Source organism: Siniperca chuatsi, linkage group LG7 (genome assembly GCF_020085105.1).
Source record: "Siniperca chuatsi isolate FFG_IHB_CAS linkage group LG7, ASM2008510v1, whole genome shotgun sequence".
Classification (NCBI taxonomy): Eukaryota; Metazoa; Chordata; class Actinopteri; order Centrarchiformes; family Sinipercidae; genus Siniperca; species Siniperca chuatsi.
In genome coordinates, this window is record NC_058048.1 from 3,508,850 (window position 1) to 3,520,861 (window position 12,012).

Here is a 12,012-nt window from a genome sequence, read left to right on the forward strand (position 1 = left end):
GATGGGTTGAGAAGTGTCATTCCCACGACGAGGTGTGCCAGCGAGCTTTGAAAGTGTGATGAGTCAGGGCAAGCTCTCGGGTATGTTGCCACAGAATTAAACACTGAGTGTGTCCTGTTTGAGTTTAAGAGCTCCAGTTCTTAAATAGTCTTGTCTGTCAGCACTTACAGATTCCACTAAGAGGTTAGAACAAAGAACTTTCCCGTCATTACTCTGTTGGGATTTTCCTCAGTGCTTTGATTGTGTGTGGTGAGAATAGGTGTGAGATTATTGGAACGGGGAGGATATAATATGTTGTAAGAAGTACAACCATAGAGGGGCAATTCTCTGTCCAGTCCCACATTTGTTAGGGGTGTCTATTTGCATGAAGAACCCACAACCTACATTTATTAGGGGTTCTGCATTCATTAGCGAACCTCTTGAAGCTGTGGTATGTTTTGACGCACAATGTCCCAACACTTATAATATTTACACAGGTCTGGACCACCTACGGCTTTGTGCTTTCACTCCTCCCATTTCTCAACACATTACCTTGCATATCTTTAAGTCCTAAACTCCAACTTAGCCTTCTGACAAGCAGCTTTCTGACAGCTTTTAATACCTCACCTTTCACCTACACTTTGTCAAAAGAAAGGCAATCCATCATGTCGAGGAGAGAAAAGCGAAGCATTTAGCGGGAGATGAGTGAGAAGTAACATGTTTGATCTGCTGAAATATTTGCAGAAGGATTCCCAAATGTAGGAGTGCTTAAGCGTATCTGAGGGAGTTTCCACACATCTGCCCAGTGTGAGCAGCAACAGACTGCAAAAACTACACTCTGGGATCATAACTGTACTCCAAACATTTATTTTATTCAGCTTTTTAAAAATCTAATGCAACCCTATTGCCAGACATTTATATTGGATGATTCTGCAAAAACCTGCATTATTTTCAGTGACAATATTTTTTAATGTTCAATGCCAGTGTTTTGACTTTTATTTATGTCAACAATATCATGTAGAAAAGTAAGTTCAGTATTGGTTAGAAGATTAAAACATGGTTATGGCAAATAAACTATGATTAAGGAAACTAACTAACACACTTGATTATGGTTAGAGAAAGATTGTGATTATTTAAATAAACTGTCGGTCTGTGACAGAACTGCATTAAAGTCAGATGTGCTAGATGCCTATCCAACCCCCTGACCTCCACACCCTTACCTTCAGCCTCTCTACACGGCACAATACTTCCTGCATTGGCACTGCAATGTTGGTAATGTTGGTTGATAGACATAGTTCTTGACCTGCAGTATCGTCTGATATGAATGGAATTCCTAGGATAAAGTTCTGTCTAATGCAATTAGATTTATTGACACAACAGTACTCTGAGATGTCTTCTGGCAATACTCATCTTCTTGCACTCTTTCTTCAGCAACTTGCATTCATTCACATTATCTCAGAATCTTCACTACTTTTTGCCATACAATTTCGATCTATGACAAAATTATTTTGATGACACTGAGATGAATCTTCTGTAATACCACAACTTTAACTCTTGTTCTCTCCAGGGCACGATGACACAGTGATGATGAGCAAATAGGTTAAAGCCGTGTTCAGATCAACTAGAGCCCTGTGTGAAAAAACACAGCCCTCTTATGTATTTAAAATGGAGCCAGTCCAGCGGCACAATGGGGATGCCAACACAGGGAGCTCTGACAAAACAATGCAGTGTCATCTGGCAAAAAAGTTGAAAAAATTTTGCTGCAACGCGACGCCATCCGACAAGGAGCAGCGTTGTGTAACCCATGCTAGAGAAGCCATCAAATCTGGTTTGACATCTGATTACACAATTCCAAAAAAGCACGTAAAGCTGAAAAGTTCTCACTAATGTGTTAACTGTCATTACTGAACATGAAATTACTATATTAGCAGAATAAATATTGTTAGTAGCAAAGAAAGGGTTAATACTGTTCTTCTGATCGATACAGAAGTGAGCCAATCAGGTGACTTGTTGTAGAGCAAGTAGTCATTCAGCAGATGTGGTTTTTGCTAGCTAACTGAGAGCTTCTCACTTGGCAGTCCGCCATCTTGTTCCTCTCGCTACGGAAATAGTTAGGATGTAAAAATGATGTAGTGACTTAAACCATTCAGCGGTGAGTAAGAAAGTGTCCGCTGGCTGCTAGGCTAATATAGTGTATATATAAGAAAAAAATTTAAAAAGTGAAATGCCATAGGCTTAAGCTAATAATGTTAGCATGTTGTATATTTGGAAAAACGAGACTAGCAAAAGACATTTGCTTTGTCTGTGAACCTTGTGTTTTTGAGCCAAATTTTGTACCTGTACTAACTGTATTGATAACTGTATGTTGAATGTAAACAGATGTGTGACCTGTCTATAGCTCAGGGGGTTTTTTGTATATGGAAGATTTGGAGACAAGTCCAACACCAAAGGAGAACATCCACTGAAGAATAAAGACGTTCCAGTGAACTGGATGGTGAGCCAAGCTACAGAACCTAAGAGAGATTATACTGACCGACACTTAAAAGACTGAACTCAGGTTTATTCAAGAGTTTTTGCTTTGTGAGAACTATTATTTTAGTTGTTACTTTGGGTAAACTATATTGAGTCAAATGGCCAATATCTCAAATGTTGTTGTTGTTTTAAGTGTTTCAATACACCTGTTTATTCAAACTTAGACTTGTGTTGATGCCTCCTAACTGATTTCCAGATCTCGGGCTCCTCCTACTTCTTTTGAATGCTGTATTTCTACTGTTTTACCTCGCGATCGCCGTGACAAAAGATCAAATAGTTGCCCCAGTGAACACAGTTGTAAAATCCTGTCTGTGACTATTACAAACTGTTCCTGGATCATATTTCATTGTCTCACTGGTACCTTAAACAACATGCCCCCACCAATGCAGCACCCTGCATTGTTTTAACACAGGGCTGTTTTCGGTCTGAATCCCTGCTAAGTCTAAGATGAAAGCTTGAGCGTATATTCTACCTGTTAGGACTGTTGCCATCTTCACGGTCGAGCTAGACCTTCAGGCACCTGGTGATTTACAATCTAATGGCAAGTGGAAAAAGCCTGTGAAGTGTTTTCAATGATCTCCACCTTCTCCGTCCTCAACATGAGACAGGTCTGCCACTCAGGAAGACTACACAGAGTCTTAGTGTGCTAATAATTCAGTACATCCTAGGGAGAGACAGTTCAGTTTCTTTTTTGAAGCATACTAAGCTAATGAAGCGCTGCCTAAACTAGAGAAGTCATCTCCCCGGACCAAAACCTTGATTCAAACTCAAGTGCCATTCCCAAATGAGTAGCAAATGTTTCCCAGGATAGATTTACAAGACACCATCATTTAAGGTAATGCAAACTATGCAGCTCAGTAAAACATATGGCGACTAGGAGCAGATAGGCAATGAAAAGAGGTTTGATGCAATGGCCTGCTAATAAAGCTGTCAGGTTGTAGAGCTATCCATGATGGTATGATTTTATTGTGAGGATCTCATGGTCTTTTAGACAATGTAAAATTTTTGTTTTAGAGGTCACATTAACAAGCAAGATTGATTGTCTGGATGACATACAATGTACATTGACATGATCCTCAAGATCCTTCTGTGAAGTACTCACTTGTCCCAATCTGAGGAATCTTTTAATCTAAGGACAGGCAAGGGCGGGGGTCAGCCAGTCACAATCACAACCATAGATAACATTACAGCCATAGAATGTCTGTACAAAATTTCCAGACGTGGATGGCCGCCCACCATTGAGTCTAGTTCTGTCTGAGGTTTCTGCCTCTTAAAGGAAGTTTTTCCTTGCCACTGTCGCCAAATGCTTGCTCATGGTGGGATTTGTTGGGTCTCTAAATAATATTATAAAGAGTACAGTCTAGACCTGCTCTATAGGAAAAGGGCAATGAGATAACTTCTGTTATGAATTGGTACTATATAAATAAAATTGAATTCATCCAATAGTTGTTGAGATATTTCAGTCTGGAACAAAGTGGTGGACCGACCAACCAACACTGTCATCCCTAGTGCCATGACGGTAGCAAGGCTAAATAAGCAGAACAAACATGAGAAAAGTGATCATTATAATAAGGTCAAAATGAATGCTCTTAGCCTAATTTAACTCTTACTTCAGCCTAGAGCAGGTCAATCAATGCTATCAACTGGTTTATGTGGCAATGACACATCTTATTACATCCATTAAAAAAGGATAATGACATAGCTTCTCAAAAATCAATAACGGAAGAAACAAAAAATTGAGCTGGATAATTATTTCCTACTCTTTCATGCTTTGCATTAGCAATTCAAAATCAGCACAATAGTGTTGAAACCAATGTAAGACCAATTTTCATAAATTGAAGCACAGATTCATACATGAAAGCATGCTCTCTTAAATGAACACACACACACACACACACAACTTTACAATATGGATGAACACATAAATGTACAAAATTATGTACAACTAGACAACTACTACTAAAAAACTTCAACATGATACTACATAAAGAAGTTAAGTAGTTTAATGGATCAGAGTTGCTTATCTCTGTCAGTGTTCTGCCATAAACAGGGTAAGGTTGCATAAATGGCTAATTGCCAGTCCTTAATGCTCTCCTGCTGAGACCTTACCACAATATGCACAACTAAAAAGGCATCAGGCCTTCAGCTGACAAATGGTTGGCACAATCACACTTAAAGCATTTACCAGCTTATGGTGTAAGCACACTAAGATGAGCCCAAACAACGGATGTCTATATCAAGATTAGTCAACTTATAAAACCACATAGGCAGATTAGGTGTCTAATTCCACTGACCCTCTGAAACAAATCTGGGTTTATTATCAAAGGAGCTCCAAACCTATGACTCAAGCCAAGTTCTAACAGCTGCTCCAGTAGACAGATTGCTAAAGACCCTCAACTACCAGATGATCCGGTCAGGCAATCCGTATCAGGCTACATACGCTTAAAGAAATCAATTTCATTAGCTAATGCAACACAGTGGCCAAAGCTGTTTATTTCCATTTAAAATGATATGTGAATAAATAAAATTCTATCATGAAACACAAAGGTTATGTATCAGTTTTCTATTGGGAAGCAAACAATATAAACATTTGTATTTAGAATGTTTTTCTAATCTTTACAAATCTCCACACATCTACTTGCATGTTTCATTATATGTAACGGAGCATACAGCAGACATGCTCTTTTTTCAGCAATGCCTCAAGTCATTTTCATACATTTTACATCTGATGTTATTGGGCACAAAAGATGGCCTTTGCAATTTAAATGTTATTGTCCAATTAGGGAAAGCTGATTTTCACAAAGGATATTTAGCAGAGATAAATTAAAAATCAATGTTAAAAAAACCCATTATATACACACACAAGAAAACCTAAAAAAAAAAAAGTGTTAGCTAGAACCCGAGGCAGGGTATGAAGTTTTTAGAGAGAAGGAGATAGTGTATTAGATATAATTTATATTTTTTTATTTATATATATTTTGCCATAACATTTTCATATGAATATGTTTTATGCATTTGTATTTAAACACTTTCAAGTATTTTTATGCATTTTCTGTGCAATATCATCTACTTTACTTACTTATTCTTTTTTGGGAGAGGTGCTCTTGGGAGGAGGAAAGGTGAAGACGAGTGTTTGGAAAGGTGGAAGACAATATGTAATTTTCTTAATTTTTTACACTGTATTGCTATTTGATATTTTAATAAAGATAATGTGCAACATGTTCTGTGAAAAATACAAACACAAAACACAACATTGTTTCATGTTAGAAGCGAGCAAACTATGTTAAAACTGCCGTCTTTTAAAAAGTGACAAACCACATGCCTTAGTTGTCTCAAAGAAGAGATTAGTGAGTCATCTTGAGAAGAGTGAGTAAAACCTCCACTAAAACTCATGGCCAAAGAAACGCTATTCTATGCAGTAACATGTTTACTGTCCCCATGGTACATACTGGCCACAACACTGTAAATGTGCAGTGCTGTTAAAAGTGATTCTCCATACAAAGGGCTCACCAGCAAGTTAGTTTCTGGCTTTCAAAACTCCCTTTCTGGTCCAAACTTTATCTTGGAATTTCCTGATACACTATTCGAGGGTACAATATCATTACGCTATAAATCATTACAGGCTACATTCTGTATCACCTGCTTTTACTATCCTACATCATCCACAACTCCCAATCAAACCAAGACTTTCTGATTTTACACATAACACATTCTGAAATTTAGGACAGTACAATTTCTACTTGTGTGATGGTGCAGTGTAAGGGGCTGAGGGCAACTCTGCCTGATAGTATGTCTTTTATATACTAGACACTATGCATCAGCCATGGCTCACATGGTTACACAAGCCTTAATGTAACTGCAGAAATTAAAGTGATAAATTATTCAGTACCTTTTAATGGAAATAAGTATTTGTAAAGATATTTGTACAACATCTCAAGTTCAAACATAAGTCATCTGATACAAAATTTGATCTTATTCATAAAAAAATATTAAATTTAAATTTCACATTACAGGATGAATTATTTATTTTATGTGCAAATGGAACTACAGAATAGAATTCATTTTGTGCTACAAATAAATCACTCAGATGAAAATAATCACCTTTAATATCCACTGGGGCATGAAGATTGCCTTTTATTAAAGGTCACTATATTAGAGCTTGCAAGCCTCCAATCTCATCTGTACTGTAACAAAGCACATTAAAACACACATGGTGTCTGCGTGCCCTCCTATTATCTGAGAAATTAACAATTACTAAATGTAATGCCTCCCGCAGTAATTATATACGATTATGACGGCAGATCAGATGTAAAGATTTGAAGGCAAGTGTTGGAGGGGTGAGGAGTGACATGTTTTGGCACAGATGACAAAGTGATAAACGATGGGGAGGGGGAGTTTATGACAACAATGACAAATTGAGATTAACAGGTCAAAATGACAGTGGTCGATGATGCCAGTAAAGTTATAAGTGTGTCATGCCCCACGCCAAGAGTGTTGGAGTCTGTTTACTGGCTGCATGCAGACTGGAGTTTGGATGTCTGGCAATTGCACCCAGACAGACTCCAAAGCTGTATATGCAATATGGTGTCTGTCAAATTCACAGTTGAACAGCAGGAACTTGAAACGCTTCATGCGAGCGTCCGAAAAACAGCGAAGGGTGGACCAAAGTGTGTCCTAAACCCCTTGCGGCAGAGGGGGGCAGAGATGTGCGTTTGGTCCGTGGGCTTAGTTAAATTCACACTGTGATCCAGATGGCCAAAATGTTAAGGTTATTTCAGAAACAAGTCCATTATCTAAACATGATTTTGGATGGGAGTATTTACTGAAATCTGAAATTGCAACACAAGACAAAGCAGAACATGATAGAAAACGCAAGATCTGGACTTAGTGCACAGCAATGTTAAACGATTTTGCACATTTATTGTTACAGTAAAAAAGAGAAATGTGCATAAAGAAGAATATGAGCAGAGCTAAGGACAACCATGGCAGGAGGTATTTACTGATGTGCATGAGACCTGACATAAGTGGCTATGATTTAGACAAAGAGCATGCCACACCAAACCTGTAGTCCCAATGTAAAATACTTTGTGATTTCATGTAACTAAATTGGAGCACTTTGGAGCCTACAAATCATACTTTTTTCTGATTTCACATCTGTTTTCTTGAATCACCAACTTTTAATTGGGAATATAGTATACAGTTTTTGTGACAGATGCTTTTCCCTGATACAGGGTACACAGTTTGACTAACTGTCAAAGTGTGACATATGACAGCATCCGCTCTATAATCTGTAAATCCTTCTCTGCCTGTCAATCACTGAGCTTCCCAATTTAACAGCATCATCAAGTTACTGTAAATTGAACGCCACTGAAACTGTCTAAGAACTAATTATGTTTTCAGTAGAAACGTGTTTGTATTTGAATGACAGCACATCACACTTATCAATAAAAATCAGATCAGCAGAGGGCCACTTGATTCATTTGACTACAATCTGACAAAAATGTAGATTAATCAAGTAATTTGAAGCAATAAACTTCCACAATAACAAGTTATATTTATAATCTACAATCCTGTATTGCTTATTTTAGCAACTTGGTAAATATATCTTCATTTAAGTTATTTGATTACAAATAATACATTTGTGTTGCACTGGTTTATAACATCCACAAGGAAATGTGTTGTTTTTTCATCCACAAATCCAAAAGAGTGGACCAAGATGACGAGATAACTCAGATTTGAAAGTACCAGAGTTTGGAAAGTTAGTTAAACCTGAATTTATCAGTCAGTCAGGGTTAATCTTTTTAATCTGACAGTAATCTCAACAGTGTTTGACATTTAAAAATTTGCTGGAACAAAATGACTATACAGTTACTACTGGTAATGAGACAGTAGAGTAGTGACAGTCAACTGAACACTAACAGTCCGGGGAAAGAATCAATAATCAACTTCAATAATAGGCAAAGTATTTTATAACACAAAAAGGAATAGAAGTGAATATGTTCTGCTCTAAAATAACAAAAAATGTAAAATATACATCAGCATATGTAATGTTTAGGTTTTCAGTTGAAATTAACCAAAATTAAATTATTGTGAAATACCGTAAATACTGTACTGCTCTACCAGATTCATAAATTAACTCTGAAAGTGTCAACTGACTTCTAAGCACTATACTTTTTATAAACACATAATGCATTCAATACTTTAACTGAAGATTAAAAAAAAAATTCTATCTATAGCTATACCCACAGATTCACACAGAAAATATAATAAAATTTTGATGTAAAAATGGCCAAAATAAAGTTTAGGTTTTAGTTCGATAAACAAAACCAAAACTGATGACAAAAATCAATGCATATACATTAAATTCACTACGACTGAAACATGGCCACATGCCTTTAATAGATACAACGCAGCACAGAGGCATCTCCTGCCTGTAAACCAAATCATAAAAAAAGCAGCTTGAGGATTTACAAATCAGTGAGCCATAAAAAACAGCTAAGGCATTCCTAGAAGCTGTGATACCTTGTACTGTGTCTCTGTTCTGTTACCAAATCAGATTATGGAGGAGTGGGAGTGGTTATTGACTGAAATATGCCTCCCTGCACAGCATGTGTCCACTTTGTAGAAGTTAGAGGTACAAGTGACAAACGACAAAAGAAAAGAGTACAGTCACATTGTTAAACACACACTGATAAAACTGCAGGATATCTGTACAGTATACTATGGTCACTGGCTAGAGCTGAGTCATCTCTGTTTTCCACATGGATCACTGAGGACATTACTATTATAACACTGTTGTGTAGACAGGACTCAGAATTCCACCTCCATCTGTCAAATTTGCAACACATTCAAATGTGAGTCTCGCTGTGGCTAGTTGCCCAGCATCTCTCATCACTTCTGTACTGGGTAGGGCTGTGTTTTACCTTTACCTTCACAGCAACAGCAAATTTTCAAAACCTTCTCAGAAATAGCGCAAACTACAACTGGGAATAAACTGAATTATCCACCCTCACAGGCAGACTTTTTCTTGTTTCAAAGTCTGGTGATATTCTGTATTTTTGTTATTGTCAACATATCCCATGAGAAGACCAAAACCAAAAATGATTGTATCCTACTAAAAAGTACTGTGTGTGCGTGTGTTTTCAAAGCCTGATATATCTTCTTCCTCTGTGCCACAGAGCTCCATTGTTGTCCAAAAGCTATTAGAAACACATCAGTGAGCCTCACTGTTGCACTGGGTGACATGCTCCTTCCTTACCACGAACACACACTGTGGTTTATTTTGACTCAATCCCACATCAATACTCACTGGTGCACCAAAAATGTACTAATCCATGGCTAAAAATAGCCCCCAACAAAAAACTAACAAATGCGGTGTTTACTCCTGTTTGAGTAACATTTGCTAAAAATTACAGTGACCAGCTGTTTCAGGAAATTACTGAGATTTTTTTTTTTAAATCTAACTATATATTTGTGAGGTGTTTTTTAAAGCTTTATGTCTTCCTTAGGAACCAATGGGCTTGGGGCTGAGAGCCAAAGACAGGGTAGGGAAGTCAGAAAACGTTGAGAGATGGACGTACTAACTGATGGACTGTTTTGTTCTTTTAATGGGATTTGTTGACAATAGAGAAAATATAATAAGTTAGTAAGTAAGCCTTATCTTAAAAGAAAAGGTTATTTTTTATTGACTTTTTAAGGTGTTTTTTGGAGTAGACAAATCTCTAACCTCTCCACCGACTTCTGCTTTCACACCAACATGACCGCAGCTGACTGAGTTTGTTTGTTTATTGCATCATCCTCTGTAAACCCTCAACCAGGAGTATTCAGCCGTGTGCCGTGGAGAGCCAGTGCATGACAGTTTGCGTATGCATACACTTGGCCCTTTGTGGCACATGGTAGAGTAACTCTGTAACATTACGGTGTGCAAACATCCCAGGACCTCAGCTGCTGAGGGTCATTCCGTGCCAAATCAGATAGGGGTTTTGTTTACATGTTTAAACCTTATGTATATACTATTTGACACCAAAAAAAATAAAAATAAAAATTGGGTAAAATATTTTCCCAGTATTTTGATAATTGCATAGTTTTTTGTCCCTGGGAATTGTCAATTTCACACCTTACAAAAACGTCTTAGGCGGGAAACCATTTTTAGGGTTCAATATCTTCAGACCTATAACTCCTAGAGCCATGAAATTTGCTAGGGGCAGAGAAAAAACAGTGTACAACAGATCCAAGTGATTGAAAGGCCCATTGCAAATGTCATATTTTTCATCACTGGCCCTTGAAATTGGAAAAAAGTGCAAAATGGGTGGTTTGGGGGCCCCATGCAATGCCCCAAAGTATATACATACGGACATTTCCATACTTCTGGCTAAAAATACAGTATTTGATTGATGTTATACCAAATTTCAATGGCTCCAACATAAACAGAATCCAAAATATTGCAAGTATGACAAGCCATGGTTTCAATTTGTTGACTTTTTGAGATGCCAAAATGATGATGTGGACACATTCCTAGGACCATGAAAATTTGTTTGAAAACGGGTCTATATGTAGGCATTTTGTGTGTAAAGTTCCAAGTTCCTTCTATGTTTTCTTCACGTTTAAATTTAACAAGATAGGAGGCTTATTATGTCCAAATGTATTGTATTGTTTTCAGAATATATATGCTACAAAAACACTTCCCACAGCATTACACCACCAGGAGCAGCCTGTGCCTTTTAGACAAGGTGAATCGATCAATGGAGTCATGCTGTGTATGGCAGATTCTGATCATTCTGATCTTACCATCACTATTTTGTACCATCCATTTATTATCTCCATTCCATCCCTTATCTACTGTATACCACTTATCCTTAGAGGGTGGCGGGGGACTGGAAACGATCCCAGCTGACATTGGACGAGAGGCGGGGTACACCCTGGACAGGTCGCCAGTCAATCACAGGGCTGACATATAGAGACAAACAGCCATTTACACTCACAGTCACACGGGCAATTTAGTGTCACCAATTCACCTAACCTTTATGTACTCGGAGAAAACCCACGCAGGCACATGTAAACTATTTTGCACCAAAAAATTTACTTCAGTGGACATTGTCCAGTTTTGGAGACCACATGCACATTGCACCTCATGTGCTTGTTCTTAGCTGAGAGGAGTGGAACCTAACAAAAGTCTTCAGCTGTGGTGGCTCATTTTTCTTCGTTTGAGAAGATTAGTTGGTCTGGCCATTCTCCCTCGACCTATCTCGAACACAAGCAGCCTATAAACTTCAAGATTACCTAAGAGTTTTTGTGAATCAGAAGTGTTTCACAAGACAGTGTGAAAGTATAAAAGAGTTTTAATAATTTGGAGATTTTGGTTTTTGCTAAATGACAAATCAGAATCTCTAAATTACACTGTGTATGAACAATGTATGTACATTAAGCATATACACATTTTCACGTTTATTCACATTCATAAATTTTACCTGATCTTGAGCGATGTCTCCAGGGTACTGGATC

The 12,012-nt window shown here is 37.7% G+C and overlaps 1 protein-coding gene across 5 annotated transcripts in view; it reads right to left on the reverse strand.

Annotated features, from left to right (window-relative positions):
• The window catches only part of brip1 (BRCA1 interacting helicase 1), a 130,629-nt gene that overhangs the window by 46,452 nt on the left and 72,165 nt on the right, over window positions 1-12,012 (reverse strand). For 3 of the 5 annotated variants that reach the window (XM_044201832.1, XM_044201831.1, XM_044201835.1), the window contains one exon: window positions 11,979-12,012. This exon is cut by the window's right edge and continues 109 nt beyond it. The exons of 1 other annotated variant lie outside the window; for it this stretch is intronic. In XM_044201832.1, coding sequence (XP_044057767.1) covers window positions 11,979-12,012 — 34 coding nt within the window. Of the gene's footprint in view, window positions 1-11,430; window positions 11,458-11,978 lie in introns of those variants that run through there. One more of the 5 variants, XM_044201833.1, reaches the window with a different exon arrangement.